The sequence below is a fragment of the Adelges cooleyi genome, unplaced genomic scaffold (assembly GCF_023614345.1).
Source record: "Adelges cooleyi isolate 19-005CV unplaced genomic scaffold, UGA_ACOO_1.1 ACOO_flye_CR_arks_rails_tigmint_CR_PRNA_2, whole genome shotgun sequence".
In the NCBI taxonomy this organism is placed as follows: Eukaryota; Metazoa; Arthropoda; class Insecta; order Hemiptera; family Adelgidae; genus Adelges; species Adelges cooleyi.
In genome coordinates, this window is record NW_026095860.1 from 4,321,133 (window position 1) to 4,341,828 (window position 20,696).

Below are 20,696 nucleotides of genomic sequence, written 5' to 3' on the forward strand. Positions count from 1 at the left end.
TTAAAAATATCCGACGTGTATAATGAATCGTGTAACCTTTGGCTGTAATGAAAAACCTTGACTGATACTGCCCAAGCGTGTTGCTATTGCTATATATGTCACTGGGTAATTGTGCATGAACTTAAGTAGTTTAAAAATCACTTCCCGTAACATTGGTGTATCGTGTGTAATTTTTGTAATATATACGGAGTATATGAACCGCGACACACATGTAGTTAGACTTTTATTCGGACTTTTATAGTAAGATTATTTTATTTTGGATGGTTAGACGAAAATAAGCCTTGAATATGTCTCAACTCGTTTGATATTGGCTTGCCACAAGCAACCGCTGTCACAAAATGCCAGACTCTTAATAATATATTGAGCTAATTATTGTAATTAAATTAATCACAAAAATTATAGTTATATATTGTGTACAACAATTTGCTATTTGCTTACATTTGATATTATTTTAACAATTATTGTGGTCAAAGATAAGTGTGAAATGTGATATGTGAATTTTCTGTACAGATAATATTATACAAAGAAACAAACTAATTAAATCTATTCGGTTGTTTGCCTTAAGGTCAGCAAGTTTTGTTGGGCACCGTATTATTGTTATTTTCTATAGACTAGGTAAACGCGATTACAGTTCAACTCATTCTTAGTGATACAATTCGGCTATATGGTTCATTCATACATACTTAATAGCTATTTGCCATATAGATAATTAACGATTTTTTTTTTAAATTTCAATAATATAGTTTATGGTAAATGTTTTGAGTTTTAAGTATTGCCGTAGTGTATTGAGTGTTTTTTTTTTTTTAATTGCGTATTTACTTAAACTTATTGAAAAATAATCTAAAACGTTACGATGATTTGTAGTTTGAGTATACTGATGGTATTTCATTTTTCAATTTTCGGTAATTTATTTAACTTTTTAAAATTTATTCTACAAAACAATAACTAAACAAATTACAGATAAATTAGAAGCTCGACCAATGATCTCGGAGGAAATCGGAATGCGTTTCATGTTTTTTAAAAACGAGTAATATATAATTTTTTTTTATTAGCTATTTAATTGTAGAATATGACAGCTTATAATGGAATTTTAATTTCTTTTTAATTAATTGACAATATTTTTAAATGTTATTTAATAAAAATAATATTTTTTTAAATGGTTTTTATAATATGATACTACAGATTAAAACAAAAAATATTTATAAAAATTATGTGAACTATTTATATTCGTGTATATTAGTTTACTCAAATTGAAATGTTTGAACTTTGAACTAAAAAATTTTTTACAAACAATCATCTAAATTCTATTGATTTGTTTAGCTTTGTAACAATACATTATGTACTATTGGTTATTATTTATGGAGACATTTAAACAAAAAATTAACCTAATTAAATTGATTTAATAGAATAGTTAAAAATCATTAATACGAAAATAACCTGTTAATTCGATATTCGAAGTAAAACATTAAATTACTAGTTCTTATGTATATTACATAATTTAAAACAATTTTTCTAGGCACAATAAAATCTACAATATAAAAAAATATATCATAAATTAAATAAAAAACATATTTTTTCACTGTTATTTTGTATTTTTTCAGCTCTCGTTTGTTAGAACGGTATAACATAAGTGTTTTAGCTGATAAACCATTTGTAGTATTTGTTCATGGATTCCAATCGAGTCCCGAGATTTGGCGCACAGCGGAAGTACGACAAAGTAATCATTTAATTATGAATGACTTAACTTTATATTTTTAAGATTTTTTTCGCAAGACTTTGGTAATTTTATCTGAGCGCTTAAAACGAAAGGCTCAGCTTTTACCCGTGGGCTGATCTAACGGCATGACTAAAAAATGACATACAGGTTAGTGTAGTTTACTAGAGAAATATAACATGAGGATAAAGATAAAGAGCTTGAAAAACGTATTTACTGATTAGTATTCACGAGCTTATACAATAATTAAAAGCATGTGTCCACGTTTTTTGTGTTACTATGGCGTTCTGATTTTTTTAGTTTACAATTAGATAAACGAGAACGATGAAAAAGTCCTTGTTGCTCTAAAGCTCGAATGAAGGTATAACTGTTTTTTTTTCTGTAGTTTTATACAGAGATGAATAATATTTCAAGACGTGGATTTTATTTTGCAAATACAAATTTTATTAAAAAAATACATTAACGTTGAATGTTTCAAAATCTTTTAAATGCATTCTGACAGGTAATTTTTCCAAAAATTATGTAATATTATGTGAAACATCAGCTTCAATGAACTTGTCAGGTGTTATTACGATAAAAATATTTCTGTTTACAACAATATTTTGTTTTTAATTTTTCGAATTTGTTTACAGCGTTGGTGGAAAGAATGGACGTTAATGTTATTTTGGTCGACTGGTCCAAGTGGTCCCAGGTAAATAATTACGAAATCGCAGTAATTCGTTCACACATTGTGGCCGCTTATCTGGCCAATTGGTTAAGTACTTTGCACGACCAACGTGTGATTAAAGACTACGATAACGTGACGTTGATTGGTCATAGTTTGGGTGCTCACATAGTCGGAATCGCAGGACGTATGTTAGACAGTCGAATCAAACGGATTATAGGTAGGTGTATACCGTCTTCGTTATGAAAAACTAATATTGAATGCAAAGATTTCAGAAAAATAGTGTTACTTTTAATATTATTATTAATTTGATGTAGCTAATGTTAAAAGTAAACATTAATTCTTTTAAAAAAAATAATGCGTAAAAAAGACAACACATTTGATCGCATTTCCTACCAGTTTTTTTTTATACTAAATTATAAATCACAAGAAAGTTCATATTTAAGAAAGTATATATTTTTAACTAATTACAACTGACAAAAATTCTACTGAATAAATTCTAAATTATGTTTAGGAAAATGAGTATTTTTGTAGTCAACGAAACATACAAGATACTGGCCATCGACCAATTATTGTTTATTGGGGCAGAATAATACTATGAGCAGATAGCAGTTTTTTAAGAGACTACCATAAGCCCTGTTTAGCCCTGTATTATCGATTATAGATAATACGATTATGTACATTTATCTTATCTTCGATTGAAAAAATGCAATGTACTGTAGAAACTAATACATTTAATAAATCGAGTACTACTAATACTAGTACAGAAATTACAATAAATGTGGCTTATTGAACAACATCTAAAAGAATACAAGTAGCATAAGAAATATTCGTGGTAAGAAGAGCTCCATACACTCTCTAAAAAATATTTAAATGCAAAAACAAAGATACCCATTATCAACAAACGCTCAATATCACACTCCTTATATACAATTATACTTACAAATGCAAAGTCATAATTCATAATTCAACAAATTTGGCAGCGTACTCAAACTAAAGATAGAAACATGTAAAATAGGTGTACTGGTATCATAAAAAAATTAGCTGCATATTAAATTAAACTATTATTACTTTATTATGCTTTTACTATCGGTCCACCTATCCCCACAAATAAGTGTGGCAACTGACATATCTAATAGATAGGTTTGGCGCCACTGCATAAGAAATACTATAATAGGCAAGGAGACGAATTACCCATGTTATTCAATTTCGCATCAGAAACGTTTTCTGTAAAATCAAATTAAAAGATGGAAGGTCATTTTTTTGTCAGTTATGATCTTAAAGGTCGAATATGAAAAAGAAAACGATTTCTGGTTGGACTATAATATATGTTTGCATCATTAATAATTTCGTTATATTCAGAAAGTAATAAGTGTTTGATAAGGTAGTTAACAATGTTCATAGAGTTGTTATGTATGTACTAAAGGGTTTTTTGATGTCAATAAATCATTTTGGTATTGCAGTAGTTTCGTTATAGGGTTGACCCAAAACATTTTTAAATTAAGAATATGTTTGCTCTATTGTGTGCCCTTATAAAAATAGTCGAAGTGAGTAAAAATAAAGTATGTTAAACGTTTAATTGAGTGACCTAATTTAACTAAAACGGCGGAAATATCTTATGTGGGCGTGGAGTGTTGGACATTTCTAAAAACTACATGAAATGGGTGTATACCGTACCACACACACACGTTCAGATCACAATATTTTATTCTTTGGAAAACTCGCTGTAAAAGTATAGTGTTTGGGTTTTACTTTTGCCGCAGATGATTTTGACACCAGCGAAAAAATCGAGGTTACATTTTGGTAATATTTTTTGTAGTCTTTGGTGTATAATATATAGTATTTTTGTAAATGATTGTTATTACTAATTATATATACCATATTTGGTCTATAATATTAATGTTCTAACTTAACTTTGGTTTACCAACTCTTCTTTCTTTTCGGCGAAGGCACCATCACATAGTGTTATAAGTTACTTGTATCTTCGACAAGAAACTGAGAAGGCGGATTAATTTTACAAGAAAATATTTTTTATAAAAAAAATCGGTGTCCGACCGAGTATTACGAATTGATATCCCAAGAACCGCTGGACCGAATACTATAGAAAATACCATTGCAGCCTGTCGATCAACCCGAATAGATGCTTTGGAGGGTTAAACGTCGTGGAAAGGTTTATCCAATTTCGTTAACTTTTTGATATATCACACGTCATATTATACATTTGAAAACATGTTTGAATAAATCTAACTTAGAATAAAATAGTATTTAATTCAACGGTCGGCGCGTTTCCGAACTGTATCGTTATTTTACAGTTTTAGATTTTTGAACAATTTATCCCATAATATAGGTATGAAATCGAATTAAAATAGTGCCCAATATGATTAGTGTTGCCATAAATTTGAAATGACTGTAAAAACTTAAGTTTTCAACATTTATCATACAACGTTTGAAGATATTCGAAAGTTCATCGAACTAAACGACCTGCTTCGTGATTTATCGACGCATTGTAAGTATGCTATTTTTAAAACGTATTAACTGCTTATTGAACAACCTCATAGTTTACACTTTAGAGGATGAAAGGGAAAAACTCAATCTGATAGTATAATGTCTTCGAACGAAATGTTCGATTGAAAAATAAGAAAACGAGTTAAAACAATTTTTTTACTATATAGTTTCTGATATCGTTTAAAACTTATGCTAGCTAATATTAATGCCTATTTCTGTGTATCTTTTAACCATTTTAAAAAATCTTAAATTGTATAAGTCGCTTTTTATAATTTGGATAACATTATTATAAAACGTCAATGCCAATTTAGCTATATCGGGATAGGAAATAATTATTAAGAAAATATTTAATACAATTAGATTACTGTTGTTTTAAGTATAAAATGATAATATTTGAGTTAGGGTTTCTGCCCGGATTGAAAAATTAAACTGAAATAAAATAAATTCAACAATAAGGTTCTGAAATAATCGAACGTACATTATATTTTTTACCCTTTAAAAAGTGTACATTGTTTTTGATATCCTTTATACACTTCATATAATATAATAAAGTCATTTGAAAAGTCAAAGGCATAATTATTATTTTAACGATGATGAAACGCTATACGCCAGGTATGCTGACACACCCCATTTTTGTGTAAATAGTAAATACACGGGAATTTCGAGCAACGTGTTTGCTTTTGTAACATTGTATAAGTCCGGTCGTTAATTGCTATTTTGATTCCGAAATCGTGAATGAATGGATTTATAAAGGTTTGCGTAAATCCGGAGGGACGTTTCGCGTTAAAACAAAATAAGTTTGCATTCGTGAACATTTGATTATACATTGTTTCATGTAATCTCAGTGTATGACTCCTTAGGAAGTTGTTACATAAATGGAAATTAAACGACAAAGAAATAATCTTAGCCTGAACGGATATAGTCGGGCATATTTGCTCATGGCTAATATACTTGAAATTATTTATGTGGCATAATAAGAAGAAGAGCTACGAGTTCGTATCATGTGGTTTTGGACAACAAGTCGACAATATGAACAGAATCACTTGCAACGTGAGTAATTCCCATTTTACAACCTTTGCAAAGCGTCGAGACAGGACTTTCGTGATCGAATTTAGTTTAGTGGGAAACAAACGGTTTATCGAACCACAAACGGAAATGTAAATAAGTGTACTGTGGATATGAAATAATATAGTTATTATTTTGTCTATTGAACCGGCACGGCGTCTTAAGTGAATTCTGCAGCATAATGTGGTGCTCTAGTGTGATTGGCTGTAAGAATTGTATTCATAATTGGCCGGATAGACTTTGGCAGTGTGGGATATGTCCAACAATGTTCAGCAGCATTCTTTGGAATTCCGTCGTGGATTCTTGACGACAATTTATTATATTATATATGCTATTTGCCGGCACTTGGTGTCACCAGTTGGCCGTTAAGATAGATACGTGCCGTCAGTTAATGTGCGACACGTACTATATAGCGTGACACAAGTCACAAACTAAAGGCCGGGATACTTCACGGACCCGTCGACCGGGTTTGTTACCGCCGTTTTACAGTGCTGGTCATAAAGTAGGTATTTCGCTGCTGCGTTAGTCGGATATTATTTCCGGTTTCCTGTTGGCACCGCCGTGTTCCGCTGTTTTCGACAATTTCTCGCAAGATTAATTATTGTGTATTGTAACCAGAGATGGGCGAAAAGTATCAGATTCCCAATGTGTCTCAATCGGTTAGGTTCATCGGTTATCAAAATAATCAATACATACACCCGTCGCAAATGTAATTTATAACAAATTTAGCAACTCGAGAAAATTATGTACTTTTGGGTAGACTTTATGCAAACCGTTGATTATAGTGTACTGTATTAAACCCGCGTTGGTCTACCGGTTTGTGCAAAATGTGTTAGTGCTTTAATTCGAGCTGCGATCGGTAATCTTTGTCACGAACCATCGCAAACGGTCATTATTGCTTTTGACTAATAGTCGTTATAAAACGCAGAGAAAATGAGATAGTTTATAATATTTCGTGCAGTCATTTCCATCATTGTCCAATGAGTATTGTACGCTAATAGCATGCCATGCGTTCAGTCGTTACACTACGTTTAACAGAAGCACTACAACCCGAACGTAGCCTTATACTCGGCATCATGTATGTTTATGACCGAGATGTATATAGTATATGTATAAATATAATTTGAAAAAAAATATTTTCCATCTAATTTTTTTATTTGTAAATATGTACACAACTCAAGTGAGCATCACGCGAGATGTTTTCTCATAGCTTTTATCACAGCTTTTTAATATTTTTTATCGTGGACCAATTTCTTTCCCGTCATAACGCGTATCCATGTTTACTCTCCTGCATAAGGATTTTATCGCCACTATGTTTTTCATTATTTATATTTTTCCGTTTACCAACCGGACTTTCGTCAAATGCAGGTGACTCATATTATACTTGTGTATTCTTATTCGCATGAGTGCATCAAGAGCGTTTTAACGTTCGCTCAGATATGTCAAAAACATACAAAAATGGTAGACTTGTTATGCATTTTATAAGCATAGTTGTTCACAAAAATAAATGTGTATATATATATATATATATATATATATATATATATATATATAGATATAAGTGTTGTGAAAATTGAACATCACACCCTAGATTTGTTTGCCCCTTGCTACATGTATTAGTGTTTACACATTTTTGTTATTTAAGTGAAATGTACAAATTTGTATTCAAGTATTTTGTAAATAAATAACAATATACAAATGCTTGTGAGTGACATCATATTTTTATATAATGTGATTATAATTTAATATACCTAACTTCGTCTATAACGTCATCTTGCATGTCAAAAGTTTGCCTGATAATAATTAATTTTACTAGCAAGCTTTATACATAAATAATAGATAAGGTTATTTAAAAAGTTTCAAAATTCTAATATAACACAGATAAGAAAAATATTTTTTGAAAATGCCAGACGAAAGTAAATTGCGAGGATGTATTGATAGATGAATCATCTTTTATTTTAACGCAGTAAAAAAAATTTAATATTGATTCAAAATTGTGTCGTTCGTCATTTGTAGGGAAAATATAAATTTCAGATTTTGTATTTAAATTATTAAGTTTGATTATTGCATAATGATTTAAACATTAAATTTTTACGTTTAGCTCTTGATCCAGCTATGCCGGGTTTTGGAAATGATTCTGGAAACAATGGAGTTAACGTTGATAGTGGACAGTTCGTGATGGTACTCCACACAGCAACCATGCTTTTGGGTTTAAAGGAACCTATAGGTCATGTAGACTTTTATTTCAATGGTGGAATGCTGCAACCGTCATGCGACTACAAGTCTACTTTTGATAAGCTAAGTAAGTAGTATAAGAGGCTTAAGTACATTCTTGTTTGAGTTCGGTCAAACATTACACAACTCGTATAGTAAAAGTTTATTTCTCAAAGTTTAACGGGAAAGAGCTAATAACACTGATTAATTATTGGTAATACGGGTAGGTAGTGAAGGTAGAATAAAACTGGTTATCCCGGATGCGGAAAACAAAATAATGCTATCAAAATAATATAAGTTATAAATACCTTTAAGATATTCGGATTTCGGTTTGGGTTATTAGCTATATATATATTATTATTATACGATAGACGCTGGTATATCTGAGATATTTATGAAATTCAGATTATTAAAAAATAAAGAAATAAATAATTTTAAAATTTTAAAATTTATTATGTATAAAGCTTATAATTTATAATGAGTAAGCGACATAATTAAAACAATTAAAATGTGGAGAAACCTTACTGCATGTATGTTGTTGTGTTAATGAATAAACAATAAAACTATTATGGTAGTTACAGGTTATCATTACATATCTTTTAAGTTTAAAAACGTTTTTAACTAAAATAGTTATTTAATATAACAAATTATGCAACTATGCCAGATGGCAAAGAAATAATTTTACTACTGCAGAATGAGGGTGATAAAACTGAATGTAGTAAATACAGAGGGATTTTGCTTTGGAATTCAGCACATAAGGTATATCTTAAGTGTTATTAAACCGCTTGACACTTTACGCGGAAAAACGTTTAGGAGAATACCGTTGTGGTTTTCGCAAGGAAAGATATCGAATAGTTACTGTCAATAGGACGCTGAATAAAGGAACATATGAATATCACTAGAACATCTGGCAGTTGTTAGTGGACTTTAGAAAGACATAAAATAGCGTTTATAGAGATAGTCTTCACAACACAACGGACGAGTTCGGATTTCCAAAGAGGCTTGTGAACCTAATCTGAACGTGTATGGAAGGAAGAAAACACCAAGTTAGTGTAGACAGTATAAAATTTGAAGCTTTCAGTGTTGAAACGGGCCTGAAACAAGGCAAATGCATTGCTATTTAATACATCTCTAGAGAGGGTGATTAGAACTATGCAATATGCAGCTCGAAGAATATACAACGAGAGTAACCATGACACTAAAACGAACAGCCAGACAAATAGGTCAACAAATTAACTCAGATAAAATAAAGTTAATGGAGCTGTTGTACAATGAAACACTCTCAAAGGGTATGGAAGAGTAGGAGAACGGGCCAGTAACAAAAAAAGTCAACGGAGAAAATTACAAGAGAAATAATAATGGCAGCAGATAATGATTTCTTAAAAGTCATAGGCCATACAATGGCTGGGGCTTGTATGCATTGGAGTACGAATGCCGAGTAATGATCGACTGAAGGCCGGAAGTGAAATGACCACGGGTTTGCCCTCAAAAGAGAGACTTAGGAATACAGAATTGGGACAGGGGGGGGGATATAGTAGAATATCGGTAGAAGTGGAGGGATTTATTGATGGCGGCGAAAACTCTAGGAAGGTAATAGAAACCGAAAGAAGACGAAGAAGTATAGCAAAAATGAGTGGTTTGCGAAATTTTGAACAAGCTGCATAATATTAAACGATTATTTCTCTCTCTTTTTTCAGAATGAGAATCAAATTTCGCTTTTCCAAAATCGTTCGAATTAAGCAGTTGTAGGAATTTGTTCGCATGAAACGCTCGCATCAAATAAACGAAATCATAAAGGTAATAGTTCTTTACATTTCAAATTGTATGTTGTGCGCACAGTATAGAAATCGTACAGTGAATAAAGTGAAGTGACGTTTAAATTAAATTTTCCCAATTTTCCAATTCAAGGAACAGTCTGGCAAACTCTAAATAATTACTATAAAATATACCTGGTATCGGTGTTTGTGCAATAGTTAACGTGTGGATGAATTTCCTGAAAACAGACAACAAACGACTTTGTGAGTTCAATAGTACATTTTCCGCTTCGGATATTATTTACCGTCTGGATTTATAATTTATTATGATGATTATTATAACGCGGTGCACGAGAATCGTTTTAAGTGTATAATATACCATTATTATGCAGAATATTATGTACCCGCGGATTTAAAAAAAAACGAGGATAAGTGTGCGATGGTAATATCAATTCGTTTAGCGAGCATTCATTTTCTACTTTTTTTTTGGCATCTTTGCCGAATTATGCATGTTTTTTTTTACATTCAAATACAATTTACTGTTTTAATTAAATCGCTAATGTTGAGTTTGAAGTTATTTAATTTGCAGTTTTTTTAACCGCCAATTGCTGTTGTCTAAATGGTTTTTTTTTTTTTGGTGCGGTTTTATTACCTATGTAGGGAGGAATAACTGAAAAAATAATTGGATTAAGATGTCGCGCTACAGTAAAGATTGGGTCCCGAAAACGAGAGAAGGCCATTGCCGATGTTAACGATTTGGTACGCCAAAGGAAGCAATGAAAGTGAAAGAGAAGTGTGATTTTTTTTTTATTTGGTACTTTATTGATTCGACCTGAACGGACATCGTTGTCGCGCAGCAATTTTGACTGTTTTCAGAAAACGTGCGATATTTCTTGCTGGTTGCTATCAAAATATATCTCTTGGGTCGGGTCAATGGTTATTTACTCGACATCCTGGTCGATCATATTGTAGAGCAGTTGATGATTGGATCACACAAAAGTCAAATGTGATCGATGAGAGCTCTATTCGGATAAGTACGTCAATATGAACCCATCTTGTCCTGAACGATGTTGCCTTATGTTACAGCGTTCGCGGCTTTACACCTTTTTTTTTTTTCAAATCATTTTTCTTCACTTGAACGACTAATCATATAATATTCTACTCTATGCGCTGTGGAGTGTTCGCGGTTCGCACAGAGATAGTCTAAAATTATGTTTTATGCGTAGGTTTCACTGTTAAAAAGTTACTCTCTAAAACTATCTTTTAAACAAAAATGTTCAACAATACAATTTCATTTTTAGGCATTTAATATTACATACATTGAATATAAACTACAGCATTTGGTCCATAGACATTAAATTCTGAAGAAATGTCTTCATATTATACGTATTATAGAAATTTAAATAAGTAAATTGATTTTTTTTTTTTAATCCAATTTATACAATAATTTATAAACATATGCTACGGATTTGTTTTATATATTACATAACATAAACACATTTAGTCAGCACGCATAAAATGGCTTCGAAAGGATTTAAAATTAGGTTCCATCTCAAAGTTGTTTTCTTTTGATTTTGAAAGTCTTTTGTAATCGAATTGTATATCCGGACATCCGGATGTATGTATCTGTGTATTATTTATTAGTGGTAATGCCGGTCAATTTATTCTAAAATATATGTCTTGTACCACCAATATATTTCATCTTAGCCGTATTTCGCATTATTAAAAATATAATATAACCTACTATTGAGTTGAATTAATAAAATGTATTCAGTCAGATCTAGGCTCGCTAGAATACTTACTTAGAATACAACTGTGAATTGATATAACTTCTAAGTGTTTTTTTAGGAATGTATTTTATTTGAAATATTTTTTAATAAATTTTACCATTTTTACAACGATATTAAATTAAGAAGTTATACTGGAATACTGATATTATGTAATGTATGTAAGTTGTTAAAATGGCATATTTTAATCAATAAAAACGTGACCGCGATACTTAATATCAATCGAATTGTGACTGACCGAACGGTGAAGGGTCCGGCCGATGGTTTTGAATAATTTAAAGTTATTAACCTGACAGCGGTTAATAGCAACGGATACGGGGAACCCGTAGTGTCTAACGAGTATTATTATTTTTTATTGTCTTTAATACGAACCGACATTTTCCCAATAGAAAAACTTTATGTAATGTTATTTTTCAAAACAACAGTAAACTCTTTAACGCTGTGTTCCAATTTATAAATGACCTTTTATTATCTCAGCGTTTCCAACTTATAACATATTTTGCGCACGACGGTTCCGTTTTACTTTCATTTTTTATCTTTTTTTTTACCATCTTTTTTAATATTTAAGGTCCGTGGAGTACAATTTCGGAGACGCAATTTTAAACCGAATACTCCATCAGCGACTTGATAACTTTCAAACATTATCTTTACAAATATATACACCAAGGGTCGAGTGATGTGTTATAAAAAATAACCATAAAAAATGTAATGCCTATTGTTAAAGCTGCTGTGGTAAAAACTTGGGCCGACCGAAACAAACGTTGTTACGGCCGAGCAATACATGACCGAAGTCAATTTATCCTATATAGCATTAATATATATAATATATATAATTAATATATATAGTTTTTGGACCGCTGTTTCGAGTGAAGGTCACGTTTGTCTTATTATATACCGGTTTTGATGATATTAAAGCAGTTTGTTTTTCTATACGCAATAATATAACTCGTATTAAAGTGTTTAGTATTTTATCATCGTAGTGTATACTCCGGGATTATATTTTTGTTATCAGAAATAGAGGTCTGAATCAATTAAGTTGTGATTTTTATTTTAGTATATAAGATTAAATTTTATTCGAAAATCTACGCATGCTTAAGTCATAGTTGAAACGTTTAACAAACAATCGTATTCATCTGGGGTATTGTCAGTTTGTACATACACATGTAAGTACAATACAATGTAAGTAATTAAATCGAGACGGTCAAGTATATAATAGACTCAATGAAAATGTGATTGCGTACTGGACGATATAATTTAGAGTTAGGACTAGACTTGAATCGTTTAGTTCCAGCTTTTTTTTCAAGATATCTATTAGCATATAACATGTTGGGTTGATAAAAGGAACACGCAAGGCCTTAACCGACATTGACTATTACTCAAAGCGCTTTTTGAATCTCACAGCGGGACGTTAGTATTTTTGTCTAGCACTCTAAATTGCACAATTAAGTGATGAATACCAAAGGCGTACAAGTGACCATTTTAAATTAAAAACGTGTTCTTGCTCATGCGTTATTTATGAACATTACCTTTTTCTATCTGTATAATTTTTTTTTTTTTGTCAAGTGATTTTATTACTTGCGGTTATAATAATATCTGAAATGCTGTGACCTTTCCAATCCCAAATATGCACTTACCCGTTAAAGAGGCATATTACCCTTTTACACTGTGATCACTTTTTCCTTTGAATCAAAGTGAACTTTTAGGCGTTTGTTGATTTGATGGCCGGCAATTCTTCAGAAAAGTCATTTAATATTTAATAGTTGTGTGATGGCGGCGCCTCTCGCTTTGATAAATTGTCAAGAGTGTTTGTCAGTTGCAGAGAAGTCGGGGTTACGGATTGGTACGCGGTTTAGTATGTTTTATTGACATTTTTGACATAATCAAAGCTCATATATTTTTTTTTGCACGTTTGACAATCCTAAATGACAAAACTGTGTTGATAACATGGCTAGATCCAAAAATGATCAAAAATAGTTTAAATCCATGAACGTTTTTTGAACACATTGGCGAATAAATGTGTTTATAAAATAATATGATTTTCTCATCATTCGAACCAGGGTTTTGAGAACGGTTTGTCAAAAATATCATAGGACATTCGGTCTGCGGTCGTCGGGGGTTTGGTAGGCCTATAAAGTGTTTTTTCAAGTTAACGCGAACCGTAGTAGTTTATCGACATGTGCTTAGATTGTGATCGTGACACATAAAAGCTGAGCGCTACGACCTATAAAAAGTTTAACACGTTTGTTTCTAGACCGACTAAACTCGAGAGGACGCGTAAAAACTAAAAAACCTGATAACGCTATAACGAACGGGCGAAACAACCCTGCAAAGATCCGTTTTTAGTCTAACAGTTTTTGGCATTTGTCGTCAACTGCGTTGATAGTATTTACGCTTAATTTTAATTGTGAAATAGTCAAGTGTATTTTAAGGTACCTACTACTATCATAAATGTCTTTCAAACTCACTTGTTCGCTATTAAGTTAGCTATATAACAAACGACCCATACATATTATATTGAATTATAGTGTAAATTAGAAAATTAGAAAATAAGTCCAAAGTATTCGATTTTTGCGTAGTATTGAAATGCATTCTGCTTAGGTCGATAAAAAAATTATTATGACAGTTACGGTGTTGAATTGTAATTAACTTTATTAATTAGTACTGTACTCGAGAAAAAAATATGTAGCAAACGATTATGTTTGGTTTTGTTTGTAGTGGACATTTTTATTCGAATAAAAAATTGTCTTCCTATATTTATATATTATTATTTTAAAAATGTTATAAATATAGCATATATGTATTATGTTAATACAAAATTTTGTTTTCAAATATAATTACTAAAAAAAAAAACACATACAAAATGTGTTTGAAAATTATTCTAATAAAAAAAATTGTTCGAATAACTTTTACTTGAGTAATATTTTATCTAGATGATTATTTAGATAACGTTTTATTCGAATGATGCACAACTCTGGTTGTGGTCATACAAGTCAGCATACGTGCGTGGGTGTTATTCATCTATTTCACAATTGTCTTGTGTTTAACGGTACGTAAAAGGTGTTTGTTTTTGCTCAAGAGAACGTGCTTGCTATTTTTGGTATTGAAAGATGCCAATCGCATTTGTTCAGCCTTTCGAATTGTACTCAACTATGTTGTATTACAAAATCGAATTGTTTTCCAAATAATATGCTGTTGTTTTTCAAAAGATGAATGGTTTAATGATTCGACTTAAAATTTGAATATTGTTGATGTATTTTTGTACAACAATAAACTATAATTATACCAGCCGGCGTGCCGTATAGGCAATTTTGATACATCCGAGTCTACAATACAAACCAGATAGCGCCCGATAGTAAAATATTAGGTATTATTTTGGTTTTTTATTTTTTGGTAACTATTTGTAAAGTAACAATGCTTTTCCGGTTACTCAATAAGATACATAAAGGTACATTTAAACGAAAAAACGGGCATAATAAAAAAAACGGGTTACCTTCTTATTATTAAGGGAAACAATATTAAAGTGTGAAAATCGAGAAGTGGGTTAGAAATACTTGTTGTTTTCACAAATAGTGCTAAAGAATTTTCGTTTTTTTTTTTAAGTACAAGTATCTCGTATATTGTTAATTGTTTACCGTTTGAAACGATATTAACCTTCAAATAATACAACAAACTAACTATTCAAAAACAATTTTTTTCGATTTGAGAGCAATATATCTCACATGTGCTACAAAAGTAATAAACAGCTAAAAAAGGATTGTGTGTTTATCGGAGAAGCTGAAAATTTACGGTTTATGGACTTGTCAAAATGTTATTTATTCAAGTAATCACAATAACCTTTTTTTTGTTGCAAAACTTTTGAATACGTGTACGATATAAGTAGCAACTTAGGTGTCTGTTTACTTATACATTTGCACGTATATTTTTAAAGCCAATAAATACTATGGATAACAATATATAGTCTCGGTCCATATATATATAATTATATTATAAATCAATGTTTATCAATCACGTGTACTTATTTTAATTTTATTTAGTTTGCAGTCATAGTAAAGCCACTGAATATTTAATCAAATCTCTCAAAAATCCAACTAAATATCTAGCCTACAAATGTCACACGCTTGAAAATTGTGAAAATATGATTAATGACCTTAACGAACCTACAATCTATATGAATATTACTATACCAATCACGTAAGTAACTATGTGCTATAAACATATCATATACAGCGTTTCAAAAATATAAATATACAGTTTTTTTCCCAACCCAATTTTTTAAATCTACACTCACCGTACGCTGTTGAATAGTAAAATATTCAAGATTTAAAAGGTACTGTGGAATCGAGACTGTTAAAATGGTATAATCATGATAAAAAATAATAATTTCTGTACATATTTCTGTTTTTAGGACCAGAGGACTGTACTCGGTGGTAACATGAAATAAACCAATTTTCAACAAGTAATTTAATAAAATGACAACCTTATTGAAAAGTTATCATACAATAGTTATTAATAGCTTTTCGATGTGTTTATTATTACCAGCGGCCTAAATGTGTCACCGTCATATATTGATTACCTACCAATGTATTAAAAACTTTGTAAGTCTCTCCGACATATTTTAATCAAATAACGCATACATGTGTATATAGTTATGCATTTATAATTTGTTTGACAGTATATTATTATTAAAAATATATGCTATCAAATATTTGATTTGAGATAACTATCAATCATGACTACAAAAAAACAATTTTTTGTATATTTCAACGAACAATAAACATAATATACAAACTTGGTTGTGTGTTTGTGTATTCTTTACAAGCTATCATCTGAATTTAAATAACTAAATTGTGATTAAACCCCACTGTCCTATACAATCCATACTTCATAGTAAAATTATTGTGATTAATATTTGTACTTTAAATCGGCTATTTAACGTGTCTACACATGTGGAATTGAACAATAATGATAAAAGAAGGGATGCTAGAAAATAAATCAAGTTGTACCAGTTTAACGGTTTCAGTTGACTGTTGTAATCAGTGCATTGCAGCAGAGTCAATGTAAAATGTGCATGGTTCAACGCTTTTCATTATACGTTTATATGACCAATAGATTGTGCCTAGTAAATTAATATAAATTATGTCATTATAGCATAGTGTGATTTATTGTAAACCGCATACACTATTTGATACTTAATTAATAATGTATGATTGATGAAAATTATAGAATCTTACAGACACGGCGATCATTATCCAGTAGTTGGTTTATTCAGAAAATCATATTATCATCAAAAAATTATATTTTGATTGAATTGTTTTTTTTATTTTTATTATATTTACATTTTATGTTATTTACATAACAAACAACAAAAACTATCTATTTACCTTTTAAAATAATTGTTTTACAAACTATGTTTGAATTTTTACGAAAAATGTATTCTATTCAAATCAATAACTATTATTTTGATTAATTATATAATGTTATTAAAATTTATAAAGATATAATTCCATAAGTTCAATCAGCCGTTCTTCAATATAATATTATTTTTGATTTAAGTAATCTCAAGTAATACAATATATAGGTATAATAATGAGCGTCGTGTTTATCTCTTCTTTTCTTAACAGTGAGTTTTGTGCAGATCCAGCTTCTTTACTTTAAGTTCTTCGTAATATCGTTGTACAATTTATCTTCGTTAATGGTTATTTATTTTTGGTTTTTGGGGTACCAAAATCAAACAAATACAAGTGCTTTTCATTCGACGTCGCTAAACTAGTAGCTATCTTTATATAGTTATCTTTATAAAAACCCAAAGGGAAAAGTGACAGGCGATATCTAAGGGTAATAGTAATCTTAAACTTTTGGAAATCATAAAATAAACTCAAACATGAAAATTCAACCCTTCCTTTATATTTTTTTAAAATATTTTTGTCAACTCGTTTTATCCGTATTTTTTTGCGTTATAATATCTCTGCGCTTTAATTTCTTTTAATATATTGGTTTTTAGTTAATTTTTAAAATAGGTAATGAAGTTTAGTATTTATTGTAGTGTTTTGTAATACTATAGAATTTCTACTTAAATGCTACTAAAAGCCTTTTAAAAGTTCTTATAAAAATGTTCAGCTAAATAAAATTAAAATATGTTTCATTATGTCATGTCCGTTCCTGCAACTCTTTCATTCGTATCACACCGACTAGTTTTGTTTAATTTTAATCTATTCAGACAACAGTTCCTCGGAAGTTGCATTACATTTTAATAGAATATATAATACAATTATGTTTTTGTTATAATCGCCGTTATGCGAAACGGTCATTGTGTGATAAATCCCCTGAAAACGTCTTTTGATTTATCTAAGTTGCGTCTAAAGCCATTATTGCAGGTGAAGGTTAAGTGGAACAAAAATGTTCACAAAGGTTTCGTGCTGAATTCTTAATTAAATATTTAGTTATTAAATTTTCATAGTAGTATTAGGGAAAAATTGCACTAAGCAAAACAAAAATGATTAAACTATGGGTTGAGCACCAAAATTGAATAATAAATAATTTTATGTTTGCACTTTTGACATCAAATATAATTATTATCATTACAATAGATTCAGACGGGGTAACTGTAAATTAATGAGGAAAACATTCTTTTAATTATTTTATATATATATATATATATATAAACAATAATGTTTATGTTTTATTGAATTGTAAACTACATTATTTTCTTACAATTATAGTTATCTCGTTAGATGCTTCTGTTTTATTACATTTTAATTACTCTGCATTAAATTACACCAAATGTATATAATTATCTTTTTTCTTATTGCTGACATTGTAGATTACGTAATTCTCAGAAAAAAAAACCCGTCTAAGGAAATGTTGGACACAAATTTATTCTTTATGAATTGTAATATATTTTTAAGTACTCTTAGTTTCATTTTTATTAAAAATATATATAAATTTTAACTATCATTTATTGCTACTACGCCAGAATAAAATAACGATGCTACAAATACCTATTTGTTTATGGAAATATTGTAACGACAAAAATGTTTTTGATTTAATACTCAAATTTAGTTTCCTCCTAAATATCATTTAATTTACACTTTAATTCGTTCATTTCTGTGTCAACGATAATTTTTTTTTTGTTTCTCGAAACTCTTAGTTCTGGAAATTCGTCTTGGAAAATTCAAAATCTTAGTTGGTATTTTTTAATCAGTACAGAACGGTACTAAGTATTGTTCGCGTTCATTGCCGGCAGCATTACACGCACCATTGGTAGTTATTGGAAGGCGAGTTAATGTATTCAGGCCTATGCTTATTAAACGCTATCGTTAATATAATAATATTATTGCAGCGTAGTAGTTCTCAGCTGCAGAGTAATTTATATTTTCGAGTATTCCGTTTTAGTGTGTACACTCACACAGCTGTTGTTTGTTATTTTAAAGGAGAGCCCATTTTAAGAATAAAACCATTTTTCGATTGTCGTCAAACAAACGCGATTTTCTTGTTAGCTGTATTTTTCGATTTCAATCAATTCCCCGGCCAAGGACTGTCTTTGGACCGTCATTGTGCTGACTGACACGATGGATCCACACAGTTATCGGTGCTATACTCTCCATAGTCTGAGACGAAGAATAAGCTATGATCGTTTTAATAGGCTATTGCCCGGCTTACGAGTCGTTGGTCTCAGACCTCAGTTGTGCTGTATAATATTATATTGTGATAAAGGAGCTAAGCTTAACGGCCACGGTCTGTGAAAGAGTAACACCCTCTTTGCACCGTGATTTGCCGCCTGTGGTTAATGTCGACGACAATGTGGTTGGTGACATCAGCAAACGTCAGTTGTTTATTCGCATTTTACTGTCATGCCACTACGTTATCCATTCAGCTGTCTCGATGATTGCCTCCGTGTCATCGATCATATTTTTGAACATTTATCTTATAACTTGGCTTGCCCCACGTCGTTAACTTGGAAACCTTATTAAAATATTTTCTTAGTCCTTTTTTTTTATGCTTAAAGGTATGCTCAACTTTTACTAACCAAAATAATTCGTATCTTTTTAATTTGCACCATTTTGAATACGAATTTTATTTAAAAAAAAATAACAATAACAATTAAACTGTGATATTTTATTGACAGTTATAGGAATAATAAATCGTCGAACGGCATTTGTTGACTTGGTGGCCGGCAATTCCGCAGCAAAATCATTAAATATTTAAATTGTGTGACGACACAATTTTTTAAGAAACGGTTCAACATTCTTATGTTTATTAATTGCAAATAGCCTATATTATGTATGTAGATAGCCCGAGTTCCGGTTAATAATTCCATATTGACACATTTGTCGTGATCAAAGCATATACAAAATAAACGTTATCCTGAAATTATTGTACAGCACTTCAATAATGGCTACATTGCAAACATAAATCATAGGAGATTACAAAATTAAGTGGTTAGCTATATTTAAATAAAATAAAAGCAATATGTTTATACAAGTTTTTTGATTTTTCGATCATTCAATTTTGTTTGTTATCTATACTCTATGTGTACTTGTATATTAAATTATTAGAGGATTGATAAATGCTATAGTGTCCACATAGTGCAAGTAGCTTTTGGTACATTTATGCATTAGACTCGATCGCTTTTGATTACTAAACTTATGCTCCCGGGTAAATTTAATGGTGCCAGCAAACTTCTAGTATGTTTGAGTTTAACCATACAACCAAGAGTTGAGGGATAAAATAAAAATCGATAATAACCGCTTTAAATCTATGAAATTCTGAGCCAAAAAGTGTCAAACGTACAGCCGATGTGCTTAACGTCGCTACTTATACCCTACTTACTGCAAATGCCTGAGCTTGAAATACCCTATGGCAAACGTTGCCAACACTTTAGTCAGTTACACTATGGTCACGGTGAAAAGGCCGTTGTGTAATGTGATAAAACAAACAAAATTTAAATAAATATTAATACAATTGCATGTACAGCAATGTTTTCAAGCAATTAT

At 30.5% G+C, this 20,696-nt stretch overlaps 2 protein-coding genes across 10 annotated transcripts in view; one reads left to right on the plus strand and one right to left on the minus strand.

Moving 5' to 3' along the window:
* Nucleotides 1-20,696, minus strand: part of LOC126833707 (ras-related protein Rap-2c) — a 91,582-nt gene that overhangs the window by 12,950 nt on the left and 57,936 nt on the right. For 2 of the 6 annotated variants that reach the window (XM_050565197.1, XM_050565198.1), the window contains exon 3: nt 10,112-10,155. The exons of the other annotated variants lie outside the window; for them this stretch is intronic. The gene's annotated coding sequence lies outside the window, so the exon portion shown is untranslated. The remainder of the gene's footprint in view (nt 1-10,111; nt 10,156-20,696) is intronic. 6 annotated transcript variants of the gene reach the window in all.
* Nucleotides 550-16,492, plus strand: LOC126833706 (lipase member H-like). 4 transcript variants are annotated; one of them, XM_050565192.1, is made up of 8 exons: nt 551-902; nt 961-1,027; nt 1,602-1,717; nt 2,347-2,598; nt 8,050-8,250; nt 15,738-15,894; nt 16,109-16,159; nt 16,243-16,492. In XM_050565192.1, exons 1-7 carry the CDS (start codon nt 854-856, stop codon nt 16,137-16,139), a joined length of 873 nt encoding a protein of 290 aa, XP_050421149.1. In that variant the 5' UTR covers nt 551-853; the 3' UTR covers nt 16,140-16,159; nt 16,243-16,492. The 4 variants fall into 4 exon arrangements, with proteins under 4 accessions (XP_050421150.1, XP_050421149.1, XP_050421147.1 ...); XM_050565193.1 differs by having other exon boundaries at nt 550-902; nt 970-1,027; nt 16,109-16,492; XM_050565190.1 differs by having other exon boundaries at nt 16,109-16,492.